Raw genomic sequence first — 27,534 nt, forward strand, 5'->3', positions numbered from 1 at the left:
ATGGATCTGCCTGTGGTCCTGGTGCTCTGTCTCTGCTTTCTGCTTCTTATCTCACTCTGGAAACAGAGCTCTGGGAAAGGGAAGCTCCCGCCGGGCCCCACTCCTCTCCCAATTCTTGGAAATATCCTACAATTAGATGTTAATGACATCAGCAAATCTGTAAGCAATGTAAGTAGGTTTTATGTTCCTCCAGTGTCTTGTAAAAGGTAAGTAAAATAAGCCCAATTAAAAAAATAATATATATTATTTTGAGCACACTCTTAAAGCAGGTCAGTTTGAAGCAAATTACTCCCTGTAAATTTGATATTTTTCTTGCCTTTTCAGGCCTATTATTATCATAAAAAGAGGAACAAAGTAATGAGTTTTGTGAGTAGAGAAGAGTTTAGGTCTTTGTATGGTAGAATCAAAATAATTAAGTTTTAAAAGCTTGGGAGTGTTGCCTCCTTTCTTTATTTCACAGCCATTTGCTACGATTTGGGACTGAAAGTAAAGGGTAAGTGAAGTGTTTTGTGATTAGTGATTTCTTTCCAGAAATCATTTACTATATTGTTGTTCAGTTGCTCAGTTGTGTCCTACTCTTTGTGACCCCATGGACTGCAGGATGCCAGGTTTCTCTGTCTTTCACCACCCTCCAGAGCTTGCTCAAACTCAAGTCCATTGAGTCAGTGATGCCATCCAGCCATCTCATCTTCTGTCGTCCTCTTCTGCCTTTAATCTTTCCCAGCATCAAAGTCTTTTCTAATGAGTTGGCTCTTCACATCAGGTAGCCAAACAAAGTACTGGAGCTTCAGCTTCAGCATGAGATTAGTGATTTCTTTCCTGAAATCATTTACTATATAAGCTGTGTGTTTTGTTCAGATGACCAGGAAAACAGAACTTTTCTGAAGAAGGGCATTGTGCCTGGTGTTAAGGAATTAATTTAGGATTAGGATGATCATGGGGGAATGAAAGAAAGAAGTCATCAGTTAGGGTCCCACTGGTGGCAGCAACATTCATTTGGATTCTGCAGGAAACTGCCATCTGTATCCTGTGAATGCTGCTGCACAGAAGGTGTTGTTCTTCCATGAGATGCTGCATGTCCTGGCACTGCCTCTATGATGCTTCCTCTCTTTCTGTGTTAGGGATACCAGAGGATCTCAAACTAGGCTGGGCATTAGAGTTATATGAACTTATTTTTTAAGTTATAAATTTATAGTATTCATCATAGGGCTACAGAGTCAGAATTCTAATGACTGCTTCATGGGTGATTCTGAAGCAGTGAGCTGGCTGTTGGTCCAAAAGGTGGACCTTAAGGATTGCTACATTGCTTCTCAAGGATGAGAGGGTGACTATGATCTTCAAATTTGAATCCTCTAAATATTAGCCCTGGGGTGCTGGACATGGAACAGAATTCCACAACCTCGGTTTCTTTATTTATAGTGGGGCAAATAAACCCACTGAAAGTGCTGATTTGAGGATTAATTATAATCTGTGTACCAGCTACTTGGGCCATTACCCAGCATTTCAAGTCATCCATAAGTAGAACCTATAACAATTACCACCATATTTCTGCATTAAATTCTGAATTTAATACATAATTAGGCTGTCTCTGGCAGAATAAAAACATAATAGCAGGATGATGATACATTCTGCATCAGACACAACATAGTATCTCATATTGACTTCTTTTGCTATTACATGCATCTCCATTCCCAGCTCTCAAAAGTCTACGGCCCTGTGTTCACTCTGTATTTTGGCATGAAGCCCCTGGTGGTCTTGCATGGATATGAAGCAGTGAAAGAAGCTCTGATTGACCTGGCAGAGGAGTTTTCTGGAAGAGGCAGTTTCCCAGTGATTCAAAGAGCTTCTAAGGGATATGGTAGGTGTGTATGTGTGGGTGTTCAGCATTGGTAAATGGTAGGAGTGGGGAGGATGGAAAAGGAAATTTGACAACTCTCTGCCATGGTCCCTCAGCAGATCGTGTTCCCTCTCTGAGGCTGCCATGTGTCAGCTCACTCCTCCTTCCCTAGAACTTGCTCCTAGTTTCTGTTTCCCCTGCTGTAGGAATCATTTTCAGCAATGGGAAGATATGGAAGGAGACCCGGCGCTTCTCCCTCGTGACCCTGCGGGATTTCGGGATGGGGAAAAGGAGCATGGAGGACCGTGTTCAACAGGAAGCGTGCTGCCTGGTGGAGGAGTTGAGAAAAACCAACGGTGGGTGATTCTATTTTCTCTTAAGTCTGACTTTAACAGACTTCTCTCTCTCCAGTGACAACCTTGGAGATATTTCAGGGACGGCCTCATCTTTCATACTAGTATTGGTTGTTAGCCCTTAGATGGGGGGAGGGGGTTATAAAGCATAGGCAGCCAAGGAGGTTTTGTGTATCTGTGCTTATTATGTGTATACTCCCATGACTATGCATGCAGTGTGAGTATAAAGATCATTTAATCAAATTATCTCCTGAACTTTGTTTTCAAATCAGAAATCACAAAACATAGTTTTGTGTCATTTCCTAAAAATATTAAAGAACAGAGAAGGGTAGAGGTAATATGGTTGTCTATTCCGGAATATTTTACCAGGAAATACTTGTTAATTGAACAGGGTGGGAATGACCATTATGTGGCATGAAACAAGTAATATGTGTGTTCACGTAAGTGGACTATATTTATATATTCAGCCTTACAGACACTTTTGAGAGTTACTGCCAAGGCTCAGGCCTACAATTCTGGCCAATAGTAATACCATCTATGATTTTAATCATCTTGGGATATCTTAGTGCAATTCTCATCAATTATGCTTTCTCTGTAAAGACAGCACTCTTTATATTACTATCTTTTTTTAATTTTTATTTTATTTAACTTTACAATATTGTATTGGTTTTGCCATATATCAAAATGAATCTGCCACAGGTATACATGTGCTCCCCATCCTGAACCCTCCTCCCTCCTCCCTCCCCATACCATCCCTCTGGGTCGTCCCAGTGCACCAGCCCCGAGCACCATGTCTCATGCATCGAACCTGGACTGGCAACTCATTTCATATATGATATTATACATATTTCAATGCCATTCTCCCAAATCATCCCACCCTCTCCCTCTCCCACAGAGTCCAAAAGACTGTTCTATACATCAGTGTCTCTTTTGCTGTCTTGCATACAGGGTTATCGTTACAATCTTTCTAAATTCCATATATATGTGTTAGTATACGGTATTGGTGTTTTTCTTTCTGGCTTACTTCACTCTGTATAATAGGCTCCAGTTTCATCCACCTCATTAGAACTGATTCAAATGTATTCTTTTTAATGGCTGAGTAATACTCCATTGTGTATATGTACCACAGCTTTCTTATCCATTCATCTGCTGATGGACATCTAGGTTGCTTCCATGTCCTGGCTATTATAAACAGTGCTGTGATGAACATTGGGGTACACATGTCTCTTTCAATTCTGGTTTCCTCAGTGACAGCACTCTTTAAAAAGTATCAGCATTCATTATTTCTTGTTATTCAATACTAATTGTACCGATTTATATATTTGGAATAAATATATGCTACATCTTAATTCTGTTAAAACACATATATACCAAGTCAGTTCAGTTGAGTTCAGTCTTTTATTCGTGTCTGACTCTTTGAGACCCCTTGAGCCACAGCACACCAGGCCTTCCTGTCCATGACCAACTCCCAGAGTCCACCCAAACCCAAGTCCATTGACTTGGTGATGACATCCAACCATCTTATCCTCTGTCATCCCCTTCTCCTCTTGCCCTCAATCTTTCCCAGCATCTGGGTCTTTTCAAATGAGTCAGCTCTTTGCATCAGGTGACCAAAGTATTGGAGTTTCAGCTTCAACATCAGTTCTTCCAATGAACACCCAGGACTGATTTCATTTAGGATGGACTGGTTGGATCTTCTTGCAGTCCAAGGGACTCTCAAGAGTATTCTCCAACACTACAGTTCAAAAGCATCAATTCTTCTGTGCTCAGCTTTCTTTATGGTTCAACTCTCACATCCATACATGACTACTGGAAAAACCATAGCCTTGACTAGACGGACCTTTGTTGGCAAAGTAATGTCTCTGCTTTTGAATATGCTGTCTAGGTTGGTCATAACTTTCCTTCCAAGGAGTAAGCGTCTTTTAATTTCATGGTTGCAATCACCATCTGCAGGATTTTGGAGCCCCAGAAAATAAATTCTGCCACTGTTTCCACTATTTCCCCATCTATTTGCCATGAAGTGATGGGACCGGATGTCGTGATCTTATTTTTCTGAATGTTGAGCTTTAAGCCAACTTTTTCACTGTCCTCTTTCACTTTCATCAAGAGGCTCTTTAGTTCTTCTTCATTTTCTGCCCTAAGAGTGGTGTCATCTGCATATCTGAGGTTATTGATATTTCTCCCAGCAATCTTGATTCCAGCTTGTGCTTCCTCCAGCCCAGCATTTCTCATGATGTATTCTGCATATACATTAAATAAGCAGGGTAACAATATACAGTCTTGATGTACTCCTTTTCGTATTTGGAACCAAGTCATAAAATATTTATTTAACGAAATTTTGACCTTAGCAACACCTGTTTATCTTGTCTTCTTCAAGTAGAATTTGGTTCTGTTTTCAGTTTGCAAATTTTGCCCCATCTTTTTTGGATTTTAGTAACAAATGTACAGTCTGCAATATATTTCTCTGCCATCTCATTTTGTCTAAACTTCTGTGTTTGTGGTCTCTGTTCCACAGGCTGCAGGATTATAGTTATTCTAATTTCTGATGTCTGCCCCTAGCGGGGTGAGATTGGTCCTGGAGCTGTGCAGGCTTCCTGGTGGGTGAGACTGAAACCTGCTCATTGGTGGGTACAGCTGGGTCTTGTCCCTCTTGTGGGCAGAGCTGTGTCACAGGGTATGTTTAGAGGAAGCTGTTGGCTCAGGATAACTTTAGGCAGCCTAAAGTTAATAGGTAGAAGTCACCTTTTTGGTAAAAATATCAATAACCTCAGATATGCACATGACACTACCCTTATGGCAGAAAGCAAAGAAGAACTAGAAGTCTCTTGATGAAAGTGAAAGAGGAGCATGAAAAAGCTGGCTTAAAACTCAACATTCAAAAAAACTAAGATCATGGCATTTCCCCCCACCCCTATCACTTCATGGCAAATAGATTGGGAAACAGTAGAAACAATGACAGGCTTTATTTTCTTGGGCTCCAAAATCACTGCAGATGGTGACTGCAGCCATGAAATTAAAAGATGCTTGCTCCTTGGAAGAAAAGTTATGACCAACCTAGACAGCATATTAAAAAGCAGAGACCTCATTTTGCCAACAATGGTCCAGATAGTCACAGCTATGGTTTTTCCAGTAGTGATGTAAGATCACTACTAGTGATGTAAGAGAGTTGTACCACAAAGAAAGCTGAGTGACAAAGAACTGATGCTTTTGAACTGTGGTGTTGGAGAAGACTCTTGAAAGTCCCTTGGACAGCAAGAATATCAAACCAGTCAATGCTAAAGGAAATCAGTCCTTAGTATTCATTGGAAGCACTCATGCTAAAGCTCTGATACTTTAGTCATCTGATGTGAAGAACTGACTCTTTGGAAAGACCGTGATGCTGGGAAAGATTGACGAAAGGAAGAGACGGGGACAACAGAGGATGAAATGGTTGGAGGGCATCACTGACCTGATGGAGGTGACTTTGAGCAAACTCCCAGAGTTGGTGATGGACAGGGAGGCCTGGCGTGCTGCAGCCCATGGGGTCACAGAGGATCAGGACAGGACTGAGCAACTGACCTGAACTGGATTGATTGATATTTCTCCCGGCATCTTGATTCCAGCTTGTGCTTCATCCAGCCTGGCATTTCACATGATGTACTTTGCATATAAGATAAATAAGCAGGGTGACAATGTACAGCCTTGACATACTCCTTTTCCAATTGAAACCAGTCTGTTGTTCCATGTCTGGTTCTAACTGTTGCTTCTTGACCTGCATGCAGATTTCTTGGGAGGCGGGTAAGGTGGTCTGGTATTCCCATCTCTTGAAAATTTTCCACAGTTTGTTGTGATCCACACAGTCAAAGGCTTTAGTGTAGTCAATGAGGCAGAAGTAGATGTTTTTCTGGAAGTCTGTTGCAAATAATACAACAGATGTTGGCAATTTGATATCTCATTCCTCTGCCTTTTCTAAATCCAGATGGTACATCTAGAAGTTCTCAGTTCACATACCATAAGCAATATCATATGATACTTATCTTTGTCTGGCTTACTTCACCAATATAATAATTTCATAATGCTGAAAATGGCATTATTTCTTTATTTTAGTGACTGAGTAATATTTTGGGGGGCTTCCTTGATGGCATTAGTGGTTAAGAATCTGCCAGCCAATGCAGGAGATGTGGGTTCAATCCTTGGACTGGAAAGATCTCCTGGAGAAGGAAATGGAAACCCACTTCAGTATTCTTGCCTGGGAAATCCCATGGACAGAGGGGCCTGGCAGACTATAGTCCTGGGGTCACAAAGAATCAGACATGACTTAGAGACTAAACAACAGCAACAATATTCATTACGTGTGTGTGTTTCACATCTTCGGTATCCATGCATCTGTCGATGGACATTTAGGTTGTTTTCATGTCTTGTGCCAAGTCACTTCAGCCGTGTTCAACCCTTTGTGACCTCACGGATGGTAGCCCACCCGGCTCGTCTTTGCATGGGATTCTCCAGGCACTAATACTGGAATGGGTTGCCATTGCCTTCTCCAGTTTCCATGTCTTGGCTATTATAAATAGTGCTGCCATGAAATCGGGATGCACGTATCTTTTTTAATTAGAGTTTTTATCTTTTCTGAATATATGCCCAGGAGTGGGATTGCTGAATCATATGGTAGCTCTATTTTTAGTTTTTTAAGGAACCTCCATACAGTTCTCTATAGTGGTTCCATCAATTTACATTCCCACCAACAGTATAGGAGTGTTTCCTTTTCCCCACATCCTCTACAGTATTTATTCCAAATATATTAATTTTAATGACCATGGTAAATGAGGGACATTAATTCTTAAAAAAGAAGAAATTTTAAACATGAAAACAAAATTAAGGGAATTCCACTCATCAAGTTACCCTTTTTATTTCACTTATCTGGGGGTTTATGTTTGAAATTAAAATTTTACATTTTATATTACTTTAGACAAAAATCCAATTTATAATAATTGGTTAATTGTTCACTTGTACCTTAGTTTTTCTTCTCATATAGCATGGGTACTTTGTGTTTTATTACATTTATTTTTTTCAAATGCATGAATTCAACTACAGTCTCTCTCTCTCACTTAAGCTTTTCCTCCCTGATTCTGCACATGAGTTTTTCAACTATTCATTTTGAATTCCCTAATTATTTTCTTTCTTTCTGTCAGTGTTTAATTTTCAGACAGATGATATTCAACATTGATAACTTTCATTATTAAATCATACAAAATGGCCTCCTTAAATGTTCTTGTCATTTTCCCTTCAAATTAACAGGCACCTTGAGTGAAAAGGGTACAAGTCAAGGTGGGAGTGAATTTAATATTTGTAAAAGCCCATTATTTAACTAGCTGTGCTGAAATATCCTACTCAGGTTAAGGTAAAGTGATGTGCTGATTTTATGCATGCTGAATATTTATTTTTAAAGGAATTTGTTGATGAGATATCACTTTAGAGTTTCTAAAATTACCTTTACCTGTTATCTCAAACACCAAGTGTCTCTTGCATATGTTTTAATGGTGTGTTTAAATTGTTTGTTATTCTTTAGGGTTGCCCTGTGACCCCACTTTCATCCTGGGCTGTGCACCCTGCAATGTGATCTGCTCCATTATCTTCCAGAATCGTTTTGATTATAAAGATCAGACTTTTCTAGATCTAATGGAAAGACTGAATGAAAATGCCAGAATTCTGGGCTCTCCTTGGATTCAGGTGAGGCCAAAGTCCTTTCTTCTCAAGGAATCATTTTGGCTCTTTTCTCCATGAGATCCAGATCTCTCTGGGCACCAAGCTGTGAGGTGAATGTGTGAACAGCACATTCCTGCCCAGAGCTTAGCATCATGGAGTACTCATCTGGGGATGACGGCAGAGCCTTTAATGATAGACAGGAAAATACATGCCCAGAATACAGAACTGCAATTCCATCCCATTGACCCTGTTCAGTGGTTTTTCCACCAAGATCCAAAGACCAATTTCTGTAAACTACTTTGGTAATTTCCCCAAAGCGTGACCACAGAAGTAGAAGGACTTCAAGGTCCTACTGGAAAGTCTTCCATTGCCCACAAGTCTTGTTACCCAATCTCTACTCATGGATTCTTCAGCATGTTAGCTGACAGAAATATCTGTTTGGGAAGAAAGACAGTATCTCCTTCAAGGGGCTCCCACAGGACACTGAATATGATAGGAGAGTTTGGTGCTTCAGTTGGTATCTTAACTGACAAAATAATTGCTTTGAGGATGACAAAATGATTATTTTTTAGTGTAGGAACCACAAACCAACGTCACTGGTGTACCCTGTGCTGAGCTAAATGTTCTGCCCCCTGCCTAAAAGACAATGGTGTAACCGTACAGAGGTCACTTAATTGCTCTGGTTCCCAGTTACTTCATCCATAAAATGTTGAGTTGTGTTTCATGGTATCTTTAGGACCCTTTTAGTCCTAAAATACCGATTTTATGGTTGATGCCACTAAACAGAAATAGAAATATCAGGGATCAGCTTGTTTTCTATAACAGGTTACCTAAACTCCCAGTCTGATGTCATCTATAAAAGGTGAATCACTGTGTTTCATGCTATCTCTTATTACATAATTGTGGGGAGAATTAATGCAGAAAATGAAAGAATTGATACAAAGATGCCTTTGTACTGTAAACATGATGTATGAGTATAGGAGATGAATACCATCATTGATCCCTGGTTATAATTTTCTCCCTGAAATACATCTATCAGCATAGAAAACTATGTATTTGTGAAGTTAAAAAGTCCCATCTATATAGTGATCATATTATTTTAATATTAAAATACATTTTCTAACCAGGACTTGGCATATAATATTTGAATCTTCATTTAGTGTTTTCTTTTAATGAACATTTTTTTTTCTAGCTCTGTAGTTCTTTCCCTGCTCTCATTGATTATGTCCCAGGGAAACATAAAAAATTCTTTGAAAATTATACTTGTATGAAAAGTTATATTTTGGAGAAAACAAGGGAACACCAAGCATCCCTGGACATGAACAACCCTCGGGACTTTATTGATTGTTTCCTGACCAAGATGGAACAGGTAAAATGTTAATGACAGCTCGATTATTTGATTGCTTGTGCATTTTTAGGGCTGTTGAATTTACCAGCGATGTTTCAGTGGTTTGGCCAGCAATGTTGACAAACATTTTAAGTACATGATGTATGTCCAAATAAATCTATAGTACGCATTATGGAAGATATAATGTTTAATTGTTAAATTAGTTGAATATATTGATTCTACTCTTCACCTACTAGTAATCTTCCTACAGAAGTACAGAATGACACCTCAGATGAAATGGAAACAATTAGAAACAAGTTAAAAAACACAAAATATCATGGAATAAGATGAAGTTGAACATGATCATTGCATACTCTGTATAAGGGAATGGAAAAGAATGGCTTAAGCTAGCTGGGCTTCCTGCATAACAAGTGGTTGGAAATAAATCTTAATATATTTGCATTGAAGGACAGGGGAAGGAATTTTAGATGGTGAATACTGTATATATTATATACAGTATACATAGGCCTGTGATGAGAAAGAGTAGGTGGATGGAAGAGAGAGAGAGCACTTTGAGTGTGAAGTAAAAATGAATTGGTATAGATATGGAGCTGGAATTATATGTCTGTGGGCATGAATTATATACCATGTGTTGAAAAGACACCCTTTTTCCTTCTTGGCACCCTTGTCAAAGATTAGTGCACTCAAAATTTGACCCTTTATTTGTGTAAGTAAGTAAGTGTTAGATGCTCATTCGGGCCTGACTCTTTGCAACCCCGTGGACTGCAGCCCACCAGGCTCCTCTGTCCACGAGATTTTCCAGGCAAGGATACTGGAGTGGGTTGCCATTTCCTTCTCCAGAGGATCTTCCCAACTAAGGATTGAACCCGGGTCTCCTGCACTGCAGGCAGATTCTTTACTGACTGAGTTGCAAGGGAAGCCCTAGATTATTTGTGTAACCTGACATCTATTCCATTAATCTAAATGTCAGTCCTTATACTGGTAGCATATCATCTGGTCATCTTAATTATTAGTTTTGTATTTAGTTATGAAGTTGAGAAAAGTGAGAACTCTAATTTTGTTGTTAATTTTAAAAAGTGTTTTGGCCATTCTGAATGCTTTGAATTTTCAGGTTAATTATAGGATAAACTAGTCAATTTATGCAAAGAAATTAGGGATTTTTATAGGGATTGCAGGAAATCTGTTGATCGACTTATGGAGCAACATCATTTTAAAATATAGGTGAAATTCATAAACATGCAATTCACCATTTTAAAGTATATGATTTAGTTGTATATACTTGCACTCAAAATGTTGTGTAATCACTAGTTCTCTTATTTCAAAACTTTCCTCTTGCTCTCCAGAAACATACCATATCCATTAAATGATCACTCTTCATTCCCTCCACCCCATCATGTGTTAACCTGTTTTCTGCTTTATGTCTATGGATTTGCTTGTTATGAATATAGTATGGGACTACTCAGGTGGTGCTAGTGGTAAAGAACCCTCCTGACAGTGCAGGAGACATAAGAGACACGAGTTCAATCTCTGGGTTGGAAATATCCTTTGGAGGAGGGCATGGCAACCCACTCCAGTATTCTTGCCTGGAGAATCCCATGGATAGTGGAGCTTAGCAGGCTACAGTCCATGGAGTCACAAAGAGTCTGACACGACTGAAACGACTTAGAATGCATGCATGAATGTAGCATATAAAAAAACTCATAGCATTGCCCCTTTTGTTTTTGGCTTCATCTAGTATAATGTTTTGGATTCTTATCTAAGTTATAGTGTATACCAGTATTTGTTACTCTCTTGTATGGCTGCATGGTATTCTATTTTAATATAAGTACCATGACTTTTTATACATTTATGTATTTGTGGACATTGTTGGTGTTTCCCTTTGGGTCTTAATGAACATTATTGCCACAAAAATTTGTGTACAAATTTCTTCATGGACATATTTTCATTTATGTTGAGTATATTCCTAGGAGTGAAATCTATGAGGCCTATGGTAATTTTAAGTCTGACATTTTTAGAAATAGCCAGATTTTCCCATGGTGACTGAAGCATTTATATTCCTACCAGCAATGTAAAGCATTCTTATTTTCCCACATAGTCACCATTATTTATTTTCTAGTTTCTTGTAGTCATTAATGCTAGTCTGGTTAATGTGAAGCCACAAATCTCTCTTTGTGGCTTTAGTTTGCATTTCCTCAATGAACAATGATATAGAATATATTTCATGTGTCATTACTCATTTTTATTTCTTCTTTGGAGAAATATTGTTATTCAAGTCCTTTACCCCTTTAAAATTAGGTTCCTTGTCTTTGTTGTTGAGCTTTGATATTTTGGTATTATAAAAATAAAGTAAAAATGGATATTTTTGGTATTATATGCTTACATATAAGCATGCATTCATGCTCAGTCACTCAGTTGTGTCCGACTCTTTGCAACTCCATGGACTGGAGTTGGCAGCCCACCAGGCTTCTCTATCCATGGAATTTTCCAGGCAAGAATACTGGAGTGGGTTGTCATGCCCTCCTCCAGGGGCTCTTCCCAATCCAGGGATTGAACCCAGGTCTCTCACACTGCAGGTGGATTCTTTACCATCTGAGCCATGAGGGAAGTGCAAATTACTAGAGAAATACAAATCAAAACTACAATGAGGTGTCACTTCACACTGGTCAGAGTGGCCATCATCAGAAAGTCTACAAATGTGGCTCAGTGGTGAAGAATCTGCCTGCCAGTGCAGAAGCCACTGGAGATCTAGGGTTTGATCCCAGGTCAGGAAGATTTTCTGGAGAAGGAAGTGGCAACCCACTCCAGTATTCATGCTGGGATAATTCCAGGGACAGAAGAGTCTGTCAGGCTGTAGTCCATGGGATCAAAAAGAGCTGGACACGAATGAGTAACTAGGCATGCATGCCGTAAATGGTAGAGAGGATGTGGAGTAAAGGGAATCCTCCTACGCTATTGGTGTGAATGTAAATTGGTGCTGCCATTATGGAGAACAGTATGAAGGTTTCTTTAAAAACTATTAATAGAGTTCTCATATGATCAGCAATCCCACTCCTAGGTATGCATCCAGAGAAAACTATAATTTGATGTTATGAACCCCAGTGTTCATAGTAGCACTATTTACAGTAGCCAAGACATGAAAGCAACCTAAGTATTCATCAACAGATGAATGGATAGAGAGGATGTGGTGTATATATATATATATATATTCAATGGAATATTACTCAGCCATTAAAAATGAATTAAATAATGCCATTTGAGTAATATGGATGGGCCTAGAGATTATCATACTAAGTGAAGGAAGACAAAGACAAATATTATATATCACTTATATGTGGAATCTAAATATATATATATATATATATACATAAGTTAACTTATTTATAAAACAGAAACAGACTCAGACAGAGTAAACAAACTTATGGTTAGGTAATAAAGGAAAGGGGTGATTAAATGGGAGTATGGGATTAATAGATACTACTATTAGTCTTATTATAACTACTATATATAAAATAGATAATTACTGTAAAACACAAGGGACGGTATTCAATATCTTGTAATAACCTATAATGGAAAAGAATCCAAAAAAGTGTATATCCTCTGCTGTATACCTAAAACTAGCACAGTTTTAAAAATAAGCTATACTTCATTTAATTATTTTTTTCCTTTTGCCCTTCCTCTGCTGGAAACATGAGGGGATTTTTCTCCAGGTGTACTGTCAGAATTTGGTCAAGCTCCTAGAATAAATTTAAAAAATTATGGTAGCTTCTGGATGACTCAGTCATCCTGTTGAGTCATCCTTCTCTCAGAGTTTTCCTCACTGAGCTTTTAGCAATTTCTCAAATATTATTCAGATTTTCCTGCCTTACCACTGAATTTCATTGTGATTTCCATTCGTGTGCTCTTCTTTGGTAAGTCTGACTCCCTATATCGCCCTGCCAACCTCTCCAATTTAGGGGACAGTGATTTTCCCTTTGTGCTCAACTCTCTTAGGAGTCTTAAAAGAATTGTTGATTTTAGTCTGTTCAGCTTTTCACTTGTTATTAGGAATGGAGTTGAACTTCCAGGGTCTTTACATGTGGAGATATCAGATTTATTTTTCTCTGTTTATGCATTTGAACATTTTCATTCTGTTTTTTATTTCTAGCCTCATTTTATTGTGGTCAGAGAAGATAGTTTGTATCATTTTTATCTTTTTCAATTTGTCAAGAATTGTTTATGACCTAACATATAGTTTACTGTGGAAAAAGTTATATGTACACTTGAGAAGTGCATATAACATAAAAAGTTATATACACAGGAGAAGACTGTGCATTCTCCTCTTGTTGAGTGGAGTATTCTTTATATATCTGTGAGAATAATTGACTCTAGGGTTGTTCAAGTCTTATATATTTACTCATTGATCTTTTGTCTAGGTATGCTATAAATTATTGAAAGCTGAGTTTTGAAACCTCCCACTGTTATTGTAGAACTCTCCATTTATCCTTTCAATTCTATAAATGTTTGCTTCATATATTTTGGGGGCTCTGTTGCTTGATGAATACATGTTTATAATTATATGACTGGATGAATTCACCTTTTTTAGTCCAATATAAAACATCCCATTCTTATTTGGTCCCTTTAAACTATTTTTGATAAAAATTTTTCCAGTCTTGCTTTATTTGGCTACTCATAATTTGCAAAATCTCCTTCCCTCTTTCTCGTTCAATGTATTTGTGTTTTGGCATCTCAAATGTACAATATCTTGTACCACATACAAGGTTTTTTGTTGAGAATAGTTGACATATAACATATTAGTTATTAGATTATAGTGTCACATAATGATTCAATATATGCATATATTAAAAATGATTACTACAATATACATAATTAACATTTATTATCACACATAGTTACAGATTTTTCTTATAAATCTTAGGATTTGCTCTCTTAGCAATTCAAATAGGGAATATGTCATTAACTATAGTCATCAGACTGGTTCCAAATAGGAAAAGGAGTACGTCAAGGCTGTATTTTGTCAGCCTGTTTATTTAACTTATATACAGAGTACATCATGAGAAACGCTGGACTGGAAGAAACACAAGCTGGAATCAAGATTGCCGGGAGAAATATCAATAACCTCAGATATGCAGATGACACCACCCTTATGGCAGAAAGTGAAGAGGAACTCAAAAGCCTCTTGATGAAAGTGAAAGAGGAGAGTGAAAAAGTTGGCTTAAAGCTTAACATTCAGAAAATGAAGATCATGGCATCCGGTCCCATCACTTCATGGGAAATAGATGGGGAAACAGTGTCAGACTTTATTTTTCTGGGCTCCAAAATCACTGCAGATGGTGAGTGCAGCCATGAAATTAAAAGACGCTTACTCCTTGGCAGGAAAGTTATGACCAACCTAGATAGCATATTGAAAAGCAGAGACATTACTTTGCCAACAAAGGTCCATCTAGTCAAGGCTATGGTTTTTCCAGTGGTCATGTATGGATGTGAGAGTTGGACTGTGAAGAAGGCTGAGCACCGAAGAATTGATGCTTTTGAAGTGTGGTGTTGGAGAAGACTCTTGAGAGTCCCTTGGACTGCAAGGAGATCCAACCAGTCCATTCTGAAGGAGATCAGCCCTGGGATTTCTTTGGAAGGAATGATGCTAAAGCTGAAACTCCAGTACTTTGGCCACCTCATGCGAAGAGTTGACTCATTGGAAAAGACTCTGATGCTGGGAGGGATTGGGGGCAGGAGGAGAAGGGGATGACAGAGCATCCTCTGTTGGCTGGATGGCATCACTGACTCGATGGACGTGAGTCAGCGTGAACTCTGGGAGTTGGTGATGGACTGGGAGGCCTGGCGTGCTGCGATTCATGGGGTTGCAAAGAGTTGGACATGACTGAGCGACTGGTCTGATCTGATCTGATAGTCATCATGCTGTTTATTACATCACCAGGACTTATTTATTTTATAACTGGACTATTTATTCATTTTGATCTCTCCTCCCAACTCTTGCAGCCACCAATGTATCCTCTCTATTTATAAGATGAAGTTTTTAAAATATTTTACATATGAATTTAATCATATGGTAACTTGTCTTTCTGTGTCTCATTTATTTCACTTAGCACAACTTCAAGGCCCATCTATGTTGTCACAGACATCAGAATTTCCTTTTTTTTAATGGCTAAATTATATTCTATACTTGTATAGATATATTATGAATATGTAGTGGAATATTTAGATAAACAATTTAAAATATTATTCTTTCAATATCTGTCTTAAACCATGAGTTTCAATCGATTAATTATTCACATTGAAGAATTTATTTCTGCCCTATAATTTTTTGCTGTAATGTATTTTATAATTTTTGTTTTTTAGTTCCTTCAATATGGCCTTAGTTTTGTTTGATCTTTTCCTAAGGTACCTTTTTTAATTTCCATCCAATTTTTTTTGTGTTTTAAAATTAATTTCTTAATACTTATAAAAGAGATTACTGTTAACATTCTAAATTCATAACAATTCAGTATGAACTGATTCCTCAATAGCTTCAAATCATGCACATTAACTCTGCTCCCATCCAGCTTCATCCCCCCTTTATTTTATTGGTGTCACAAAATCACATCTTTATATTTTGTGCCTAGAATCATATACTTATAATGATTGTTTCATGATTTTTTTCTTTTAAATAATATGGGAAATGAAATGAGGCTTTTATATTAGAATACAGTGGCTTTTGCTTTTCCATTTACCTACATAGCTATTTTTAACAAGGGACTTTGTCAATCTGGCTTTGAATTATCATCTTGTCCTTTGGTTTTGTTAACTGGAACCCCTTAGCTTTTAATTTGGGGATGTCTTATGTCTCGTAAATTATGGAGGGATGGTTTTGCCAAATGCAAAATTCTTGGTTGACATATTTACACTTGAGATTTTAAATATATCTTTCCATTGATATTTGGCCTCTATGGTGTCTGTGGAAAAAATGAGCTGTTATCCTAATGATGATCCTTTGTACATGATAAGTTACTATTCTCTTGATGTTTTAAACGTTCTCTCTTTTGCTTTGGCTTTTGACAGTCTGATTAAAATATGCCTCACAGTGAGTCTATTTGGTTTCATTCCTCTTGGAGTTTCTTTAGCTTTTTGGATTTCTAGATTCATGTACTTCACAAAATGCTGGAAGTTTTCAGTCATTCTTATTCAAATACTTATTTTCTGTTCCTTCCCTAACTCTTTTCTGGGATCTCATAAAGTGGATGTTAGTACAATTGATTGAGTGCCATGGGTCCTTAGGTTCTATTTATTTTTCTTTATTCCTTTTTCTTTCTGATGATCACACTGGAAATTTTTTATTCTGCTTCAGAGTTGCTGTTTCTTTCTCAGATTTCCCATAGTCTACTGTTCAAACTCTCTGGTAAATTTAAAAATGTTCAGATAGTGTGATTTCTAGCTCCAAAATTCTGTTTTGTTTATTTTTATAGTACCTTTCTTGTTATTCTATACTTGTTCATACACTTTTCATTATTTTCAATATCTTTTCAATATTTTCTTTAGTTCTTGATGATTTTCATTAGCTATTTAAGCATACTAAAGACATGTGTCTTAAAGTTTTTGTTTAGTAAGTCCATATCTGGATTTCCTCAGAAATGATTTGTGTCAACTTATTATTTTTGCTATTACTGGTCCATACTTCCTCCTTTTTTGTATGCTTTGTAACTTTTTAATTAAATCATTCCTAGGAAAAGCACAATCAAGAACTGGAGTATACAGTTGAAAACTTGGCAAACACTGTATTGGATTTGTTTGCAGCTGGGACAGAGACGACGAGCACCACACTGAGATATGGGCTCCTCCTCCTACTGAAACACCCAGAGGTCACAGGTATGATAACGTGGTGGGCAGGGTGACCTCAGAAGAGATGATAGAAAGACACTTGAATGTATTCCACCTTGTTTCTCTCAGAGAATTACTTAAATCTCGGACTGAGCAGCTTAACTTTTTCCCCCAGATTTAATGAAGGGATAGTAATGTGACATCTTTACATAATTTGTGAAGATATTAAGCATCTGAATTTCGTGGGAGGTCATGTGTAACAAGCACAGCCAGCATGAATTGGCCTCGAACTGCATATTGGTTTCAATTATGGAAAGACCACTCTGATGTCCCTACATTCTGAAAATACAGTGTTCTAGAACTATGGTCCAAGAACTTCCCCAGTGGTCTAGTGCTTACAACTGAATCTCCAATGCAGGGAGTATTGATTCAAACCCAGGTCAGGAAACTAAGGTCCCACATGCTATGGACAGAGCAGCCAAAAATCAAAGAAAGAAAGAAAGAAAGAAACCAGGGTTGGGACACTGGAAGCTCTCCTTATTAAAGAGATTGGAAATCATAGAAATTTGGTGAGGCTGCCTGATGCAATTTCAACAATCTAGGAAGTCCTCTAAAGAGTTAGATTGACAATAAATTAGCTTAAGATATGTATATAAAGAAATTGTATTAATCCATAAGTTTGTTTCCAGAAAAATGGTTGTTGCCAAAATACACATTTTAAGGGGTCAAGAATTTTATCTTTCAAAAAGAAAGATTTATTTGTTATAAATTAAGTTTTAAAAGCTATCGTTAATTTTAGAAGCACACATTTTCTTGTTTGTTGTCAGAATACCACTGAAATGATTATAACCTATAACCTATGAGAATTAGCCTTTCTAAGCTGGAGTCAGGAAGCAGCCAACAAATATTCAACAAATTTCTGAAACACAGAGAGCATATTGAGGGTTGACAATGAAGTCAATAGAGAGGATGAAGTTATAGCCTAAATGTCAGAAGAGGAAATGGTATAATATTGTGGTTGTTGTTCAGTGGCTAAGTCGTATTCAACTCTTTGTGACCCCATGGCCTTCAGCATTCCAGAGTCCCCTGTCTTTCCCTATCTCCTAGAGTTTGCTTAAATTCATGTCCATTGAGTCAGCAATGCTATCTAATCACTGCCATAAAGTGGTGGGACCAGATGCCATGATCTTAGTTTTTTGAATGTTGAGTTTTAAGCCAGCATTTCACTCTCCTCTTTCACTCTCATCAAAAGGCTCTTCAGTTCCTCTTCACTTTCTGCTATTAGAGTGGTGTCATCAAACAAGGAGAAGTCATTTATGTTCTTACAGCCCTTAAGGTTATGTTTGGAAGTGCCTAGTTTCAAAAAAGATAGAGGAAGGCATAGGCTGATAAAGGAAACTCTCCCAGCCACAAGTCTTTGATAACTCCTTTCATCAGGTAACTCTGTTTCTCCAATAGGATGAAAAAGGTTTACTGTCTAGAGAAAGGGAATCTAAGAGGCCCTACTTAGGACACTGGGCAGAGACAGGGGTAAAGAGTGAGGTCACAGCTTAGAGGAAAGGTTAGGGAAGAATCCACTTCTTGAATTCAGAGATTCTTAGCTCCTTTCCCATCCTGCTTCCTGAAATTCAGCAGCTAGAGGAAAACTCCAGAGAGTGAGCACTCTGAAGAAAAGACTTCCAAGTTTTGCTATGTAGATAGAAAATTCTCTCAACATGTCTCACAGAGTGAATGAAATAAGAACATCCACCCAAAGACACAGGGTCATAAAATTTCAGAATACCTGGATAAAAGAGAAAAATCACAAAGACATTCAGAGAGATGTAGCAGGTCATAGATAAAAGAGTTCATATCAGCATCATAATTCAAGGGCAACTATCAAACTGGGTATTAATTTTTAAAAGGGTATTTTCAGACTTGTATGTTTAACAAAATTTTTACCCACTCTTTCCCCTTTCTCATCCAAATGCCTGAAGTAATGTCAGAGGAAGGTCATGGGCTCCAAGGATTTGGAAATCTCATGAAGGAGAGTGAAAGTGTCAATGTTGTTGCTAGACAGCAGGCCTGGAAAATATGCATTTCTAAATGGGTTATATGAATAAAGCAGGTGTTTGGGGAGATACCAAGAACAAAAGAGAGGTGATGGACTACTTGTGGCTTCTGAATAGTTTGAACATCTACCTAAGCATTTGGAAATAATTGAATCCGGGTAGAGAATTTTATGAATTGAAATAAAGACATGTGGTTAAGTCTAAGAAAGTAAGAAAATGAAGCGTGATCATAATTGTCTTACCAGAGAGCATTATAGAATGATGGTACAATGAATATTCTAACCATCAGAAATTGTGGTGTAAATATATTGGGGAAATAGATTAAGGGGATGTGTATGTGTGTGTGGTGTGTGTGTGATTTTGTATGAGGAAGGATGGAGATGTAAATTCTCAACTCTCATACCAAGATGTCAGATACTGTTTAACAATCTGTGAGTGAGAAATAAAAATAGTCATTATTAAGAAAAAGGACATGAATTTTAGAAGAAACTGCTAGAATGCTGAAAGCGGTGGCATTTGACAGCTGGAGAATGACCTGAGTACCATTGCAAATTGCACACGCATAATACACAAATACACAAAACACATGTTTTATAATTTAACTTTTCAACCTGTGTTATTCTGATATAAAGTTAATATTTGATTCTTGTTTCTTCTTTAAGGACTATAATTTCTTGACTTTATATTCTGTTTATATTTGAAACATTTCATCATTTCTCTTTGTTTTATCATGTATGCTAATATAGAAAGATGTGCCAAATTCAGATTTAAACTGAAGAAAGTAGGGAAAACCACTAGACCATTCAAGGGTGACCTAAATCAAATCCCTTATGATTATACAGTGGAAGTGAGAAATAGATTTAAGAGACTAGATCTGATAGATAGAGTGCCTTATGAACTATGGATGGAAGTTCATGACATTGTACAGGAGACAGGGATCAAGACCATCCCCATGGAAAAGAAATGCAAAAAAGCAAAATGGCTGTCTGGGGAGGCCTTACAAATAGCTGTGAAAAGAAGAGAAGCGAAATGCAAAGGAGAAAAGGAAAGATATAAGCATCTGAATGCAGAGTTCCAAACAATAGCAAGGAGAGATAAGAAAGCCTTCCTCAAAGATCAATGCAAAGAAATAGGGAAAACAACAGAAGGGGAAAGACTAGAGATCTCTTCAAGAAAATTAGAGATGCCAAAGGAACATTTCATGCAAAGATGTGCTCAATAAAGGACAGAAATGGTATGGACCAAGCAGAAGATATTAAGAAGAGGTGACAAGAATACACAGAAGAACTGTACAAAAAAAAGATCTTCACGACCAAGATAATCACGATGGTGTGATCACTCACCTAAAGCCTGACATCCTGGAATGTGAAGTCAAGTGGGCCTTAGAGGTGATGGAATTCCAGTTGAGCTACTTCAAATCCTGAAAGATGATGCTGTGAAAGTGCTACAGTCAATATGCCAGCAAATTTGGAAAACTTAACAGTGGTCACAGGACTGGAAAAGGTCAGTTTTCGTTCCAATCCCCAAAAAAAGCAATGCCAAAGAATACTCAAACTACTGCACAATTGCACTCATCTCACACACTAGTAAAGTACTGCTCAAAATTCTCCAAGCCAGGCTTCAGCAATATGTGAACGGTGAGCTTCTAGATATTCAAGCTGGATTTAGAAAAGGCAGAGGAACCAGAGATCAAATTGCCAACATCTGTTGGATCATCAAAAAAGGAAGAGACTTCCAGAAAAACATCTATTTCTGCTTTATTGACTATGCCAAAGCCTTTGACTGTGTGGATCACAATAAACTGTGGAAAATTCTGAAAGAGATGGGAATACCAGACCACCTGATCTGCCTCTTGGGAAACCTGTATGCAGGTCAGGAAGCAATAGTTAGAACTGGACATGGAACAACAGACTGGTTCCAAAGAGGGAAAGGAGTACATCAAGCCTGTATATTGTCACCCTGCTTATTTAACTTCTATGCAGAGTACATCATGAGAAATGCTGGGCTGGAAGAAGCACAAGCTGGAATCAAGATTGCCGGGAGAAATATCAATAACCTCAGAAATGCAGAAAGTGAAGAGGAACTCAAAAGCCTCTTGATGAAAGTGAAAGAGGAGAGTGAAAAAATTGGCTTAAAGCTCGACATTCAGAAAACTAAGATCATGGCATCCAGTCCCATCACTTCATGGCAAATAGATGGGGAAACAGTAGAAACAGTGTCAGACTTCATTTTTTGGGGCTCCAAAATCATTGCAGATGGTGACTGCAGCCATGAAATTAAAAGATGCGTACTCCTTGGAAGGAAAGTTATGACCAACCTAGATAGCATATTCAAAAGCAGAGACATAAATTTGCCATCAAAGTCCATCTAGTCAAGGCTATGGTTTTTCCAGTGGTCATGTATAGATGTGAGAGTTGGACTGTGAAGAAAGCTGAGCCCCGAAGAATTGATGCTTTGAGCTGTGGTGTTGAAGAAGACTCTTGAGAGTCCCTTGGACTGCAAGGAGATCCAACCAGTCCATTGTGAAGGAGATCAGCCCTGGGATTACTTTGGAAGGAGTGATGCTAAAGCTGAAACTCCAGTACTTTGGCCATCTCATGCGAAGAGTTGACTCATTGGTAAAGACTCTGATGCTGGGAGAGATTGGGGGCAGGAGGAGAAGGGAATGACAGAGGATGAGATGGCTGTACGGCATCACCGACTCGATGGACATGAGTTTGAGTGAACTCTGGGGGTTGGTGGTGGACAGGAAGACCTGACGTGCTGCAATTCATGGAGTCGCAAAGAATTGGACATGGCTGAGCGACTGAACTGAACTGAACTGATAGATGCTTAAGCCAGGCTTGTAAGAGACTTTTATGTGCCTGTATTATGGCCATTATCTCTCTATGTTTAGTTCCACTTATGGTCATATAGTTTTTGTGTATAATGATACTGGGACACCATCATAGTGCTCATGTATCCCTGAATTGGTATGGAATGTGGTGTGAATTTTCCTCTTTTTCCATCAGTCTTCCTTACCTTCCTTTCAGCTAAGATCCAGGAAGAGATTGACCATGTCATTGGCAGACACCGGAGCCCCTGCATGCAGGACAAGAGCCACATGCCCTACACAGATGCTGTGGTCCATGAGATCCAGAGATACATTGACCTGGTCCCCACCAACCTGCCCCATGAGGTGACCTGTGACATTAAATTCAGAAACTACCTCATCCCAAAGGTAGGATTGGTTTCTCATTTACTGACCTCATTGGTCTTGAAGTTCTCATTTACACAGTATGGGTGCAACCCTTGATGAACACATGGTGAGAGAAGTAAAAATAGCCATGTGTGTGGTGGACTGATGGGTTGTGTGTTGTTTCCAGTTTAGTCTATAAAGCTTTATAATGGATTTTGACAGGTAGCAATTCAAGACTTCCAAATTTGTTCTGCTTCTTTTATGTTGTTGGGCTAACAATAGCTGTTCACATTTCCAAATGAACATTAGTATCAATCTGTCGATTTACCAGAACACTCTGCTGGGATTTTTTTTTATCAGAGTGACATGCAAGATCAGTTTGGAAAGACTTAATATCATGACACATTGAATTTTTCATTTATTGGATATGATATAGTCTTTCTATTTTAAAGGGCTTTCTTTAATTTTTTCAATAATTTTTTCAGGCAGTGGTTTACGTATTTTTTTGTCTTGCCAAAGTGGTTATTGTTGTTGTTATAAGCATTTTAAAATGCATTTTCCATTTTATGTGGAAGATCAAAATATAATTGATCTTATCATTTTGATGACCTTATATGTAACAACCTTGCTAAATTTAATGTCATTTTGAAAATGTCTCTAGTTAATAGCAATTTCCATATACATTATCCTGCTATCTGGGTTAATTTCTTCATGTCATCCTTGTATTATCTCTGATATGAAGGAAAGTGGAAGTTAACATCTTACTATTAGGAATGATGTTTTATGTATATTTTGTTAGATTTTTTTTTATCAGATTAGGGAAGTTTCCCTGGGGCTCAGTGGTAAAAGAATTCACCTGCCAGTACAAGAGATGCAGGAGATACCATTTCAATCCCTGACTCAGGAAGATCTCCTGGAGAAGGAAATGGCAACCCATCCCAGTATTCTTGCCTGGAAAATCCCATGGACAGTGGAGCCTGGTGGGCTACAGTCCATGAGGTCAAAAAGAGTAGGACATGACTGAGCAGGAGCATGGACAACATATTCAATAGACCATAACAGGATCTTTTACTTAATACAGAATTCAAGTTAAATTATTTATAAAACAAAACGACTTCACTATATGGCAATATGTGAAAATTTCTTCCATTAATAAATGCTTATCCATGTATACCTGTGGCGGATTCATTTTGATATTTGGCAAAACTAATACAATTATGTAAAGTTTAAAAAATAAATAAATAAATAAATAAATGCTTATCTATCCATATCCAACTATCCATCAAAAGCTCCCTACTTCAGTATGCATACCTCAATAACAGTGATTATTGGACGCAGAGGAATAATACCATTTGTGCACAGGAGTTATCCCTGAAACAACAATATTATTTAATGTACAAGCTATACTTAAAATGTCCTAATTGTCTTTTTTTAATATAAATTTATTTATTTTAATTGGAGGCTTATTACTTTACAATATTGTATTGGTTTTGCCATACATCAACATGAATCCGCCACAGGGGTACACGTGTTCCCCATCCTGAACCCCCCTCCCACCTCCCTCCCATACCATCCCTCTGGGTCATCCCAGTGCACCAGCCCCAAGCATCCTGTATCATGCATGGAACCTGGACTGGCGATTCGTTTCTTATATGATATTATACATGTTTTAATGCCATTCTTCCATATCATCCCACCCTCGCCCTCTCCCACAGAGTTCAAAAGCCTGTTCTATACATCTGTGTGTCTTTTGCTGTCTTGCATACAGGGTTATCGTTACAATCTTTCTAAATTCCATATATATGTGTTAGTATACGGTATTGGTGTTTTTCTTTCTGGCTTACTTCACTCTGTATAATAGGCTCCAGTTTCATTCACCTCATTAGAACTGATTCAAATGTGTTCTTTTTAATGGATGAGTAATACTCCATTGTGTATATGTAGCACAGATTTCTTATCCATTCGTCTGCTGATGGACATCTAGGTTGCTTCCAAGTGCTGGCTATTATAGACAGTGCTGTGTTGAACATTGGGGTACTCGTGTCTCTTTCAATTCTGGTTTCCTCAGTGTGTAAGCCCAGCAGTGGGATTGCTGGGTCATATGACAGTTCTATTTCCAGTCCTTTAAGGAATCTCCACACTGTTCTCCATAGTGGCTGTACTAGTTTGCATTCCCACCAACAGTGTAAGAAAAGGTTCCTTTTTCTCCACACCCTCTCCAGCATTTATTGCTTGTAGACTTTTGGATCACAGCCATTCTGACTGGCATGAAATGGTACCTCATAGTGGTTTTGATTTGCATTTCTCTGATAATGAGTGATGTTGAGCATCTTTTCATGTGTTTGTTAGCCATCTGTATGTCTTCTTTGGAGAAATGTCTGTTTAGTTCTTTGGCCCACTGTTTGATTGGGTCGTTTATTTTTCTGGAATTGAGCTGCAGGAGTTGCTTGTATATTTTTGAGGTTAATTCTTTGTCAGTTGCTTCATTTGCTATTATTTTCTCCCATTCTGAAGGCTGTCTTTTCACCCTGCTTATAGTTTCCTTTGTTGTGTAGAAGCTTTTAATTTTAATTTGGTCCCATTTGTTTATTTTTGCTTTTATTTCCAGTATTCTGGGAGGTGTGTCATAGAGGATCCTACTGTGTTTTATGTCAGAGAGTGTTTTGCTATATGTTTTCCTCTAGAAATTTAATAGTTTCTGGTCTTATATTTAGATCTTTAATCCATTTTGAGTTTATTTTTGTGTATGGTATTAGAAATCGAAAGAGACACGTGTACCCCAATGTTCATCGCAGCACTGTCTATAATAGCCAGCACTTGGAAGCAACCTAGATGTCCATCAGCAGATGAATGGATAATAAAGCTGTGGTACATATACACAATGGAGTATTACTCAGCCATTAAAAAGAATACATTTGAATCAGTTCTAATGAGGTGAATGAAACTGGAACCTATTATACAGAGTGAAGTAAGCCAGAAAGAAAAACACCAATACCGTATACTAACACATATATATGGAATTTAGAAAGATGGTAACAATAACCCTGTATGCAAGACAGCAAAAGACACACAGATGTATAGAACAGTCTTTGGGACTCTGTGGGAGAGGGAGGGGGGGAAGATTTGGGAGAATGGCATTAAAACATGTATAATATCATATAAGAAACGAATCGCCAGTCCAGGTTCGATGCAGGATACAGGAAGCTTGGGGCTGGTGCACTGGGGTGACCCAGAGGGATGGTATGGTAAGGGAGGTGGGAGGGGGGTTCAGGATGGGGAACACGTGTACCCCTGTGGCAGATTTATGTTGATGTATGGCAAAACCAATACAATATTGTAAAGTAAAAGTAAAATAAAATAATAATAATAATAGTAAAAGAAAGCTGTGGTACATATACACAATGAAATATTAATCAACCATTAAAAAGAATACATTTGAATCAGTTCTAATGAGGTGGATGAAACTGGAGCCTATTATACAGAGTGAAGTAAGCCAGAAAGAAAAACACCAATACAGTATACTAACACATATATATGGAATTTAGAAAGAGGGTAATGATAACCCTGTATGTGAGACAGCAAAAGAGACACAGATGTATTGAATAGTCTTTTGGACTCTGTGGGAGAGGGCGAGGGTGGGATGATATGGGAGAATGGTACTGAAACATGTAAAATATCATGTGTGAAATGAATTGCCAGTCCAGGTTTGATGCATGATACAGGATGCTCGGGGCTGGTGCACTGGGGTGACCCAGAGGGATGGTGTGGAGAGGCAGGTGGAAAGGGGTTCAGGATGGGGAACACATGTACACTCATGGCAGATTCAAGTCAATGTATGGCAAAAATGTATGGCAATGTATGGGAAAACCAATACAATATTATAAAGTAAAGTAAATTAATTAAATTAAAAAAAAATAAAGTAAAGCAGCTGGTGTGGTCAGACACCACTGTCCAAATGTGATAAGCAGAATAGTTCATAAGGTCTGGCACCCCAGAATCCATGTACCTAGTATTTCAGAGGCTGTTCACTTAGCAGCATCATTCCACTAGTCTTAAATGTATTCTTCTTTATAACTTGTTCTTTCTTCCTCAAAATGTCACTGCCCTTCTTTGGTCTGAGGATTCTTCATTATTGATCACAAGATTGGACTAAATGATTTGAGGCAGTTCTTCCAGCTCTGTGACTTTTTCACAGTTCAGTTTATCTTCATCTGTTCTTTCCAGGGCACAGGTATATTAACATCACTGACTTCTGTGCTATATGATGACAAAGAATTTCCCAACCCAGAGGTGTTTGACCCTGGCCACTTTCTGGATGAGAGTGGCAACTTTAGGAAGAGTGACCATTTCATGGCTTTCTCAACAGGTAATAAATTTTTTTCCCCATTCAGTACTTTAGAGGACAGGATACCTTCTAAGGATCAGCTGGGAGTTACAAAGTACCTACCCTGGGGCTGGTAGAAGAAATGCTCTTTGTCCATGATGAGGGGTAGCAGCCCAATAACTATGCTCTTTCCATCCCCATGAAACATCCTCATTATTGGGCTAGATTACTGAAACATTGGAGAGGTGACCCAGTTCTTTCCATTTAGAAATAAAACTTGAGCTGGGAACTGAAAATATCAGAGAACTACATCTTAGCCAAAAAAAAGTGTGTTATAAAACTTGAAACTTCAAGGTGTGTTGGAGTTTGATGAAGAGTACGTATACTTAGAGCAGAGAACAGAGGCTGTGAAGAATGAAAAGAAACATGTGGGACTACTAGATTAGGATCAGAAAATACAGCCAGTGTACGTGGGTTTATAGAAAAAGATGGGTAGAAATTTGAAAATATGAAATTGCAGTTATAATGCATGAATAATTTAATGAAGTGTTTGGAATAGTCAGTAAATATTTCTTGAAGGAATGATATTTATTATGATAAGATGTTAGGTGGATAGCATATGTGTTCACCCTTTTCCCATCTGTCTATCCAGCCATTCAATCCATCCATCCATTCAAACATTCATCAAATGGCTACTACATAGTATCTTTTCTGACAGCCAGAAAGACAGAGTTCAAGGAGTATGTACCCTCTGTGTTTGTTGTTTCCAGGGAAACGGATTTGTGTGGGAGAGGGCCTGGCCCGCATGGAGCTGTTTTTATTCCTGACCACAATTTTACAAAAATTTACCTTGAAATCTGTGGTTGACCCAAAGGACCTCGACACCACCCCAGTTGTCAATGGGTTACTTTCTGTGCCACGTTTTTACCAGCTCTGTTTCATTCCTGTGTGA

At 38.1% G+C, this 27,534-nt stretch overlaps 1 protein-coding gene across 3 annotated transcripts; it reads left to right on the plus strand.

The window, feature by feature from the left end:
• On the plus strand, positions 1–27,534 carry LOC129636433 (cytochrome P450 2C42-like). Of its 3 annotated transcripts, XM_055559809.1 has the most exons (9): positions 1–168; positions 1,696–1,858; positions 2,044–2,193; positions 7,736–7,896; positions 9,065–9,241; positions 16,936–17,077; positions 22,113–22,300; positions 26,483–26,624; positions 27,353–27,534. In XM_055559809.1, exons 1-9 carry the CDS (start codon positions 1–3, stop codon positions 27,532–27,534), a joined length of 1,473 nt encoding a protein of 490 aa, XP_055415784.1. The 3 variants fall into 3 exon arrangements, with proteins under 3 accessions (XP_055415784.1, XP_055415785.1, XP_055415786.1); XM_055559810.1 differs by lacking the exon at positions 9,065–9,241; XM_055559811.1 differs by lacking the exons at positions 1–168; positions 1,696–1,858 and adding an exon at positions 182–206.

Source organism: Bubalus kerabau, chromosome 22 (assembly GCF_029407905.1).
Source record: "Bubalus kerabau isolate K-KA32 ecotype Philippines breed swamp buffalo chromosome 22, PCC_UOA_SB_1v2, whole genome shotgun sequence".
NCBI classification, from domain to species: domain Eukaryota; kingdom Metazoa; phylum Chordata; class Mammalia; order Artiodactyla; family Bovidae; genus Bubalus; species Bubalus kerabau.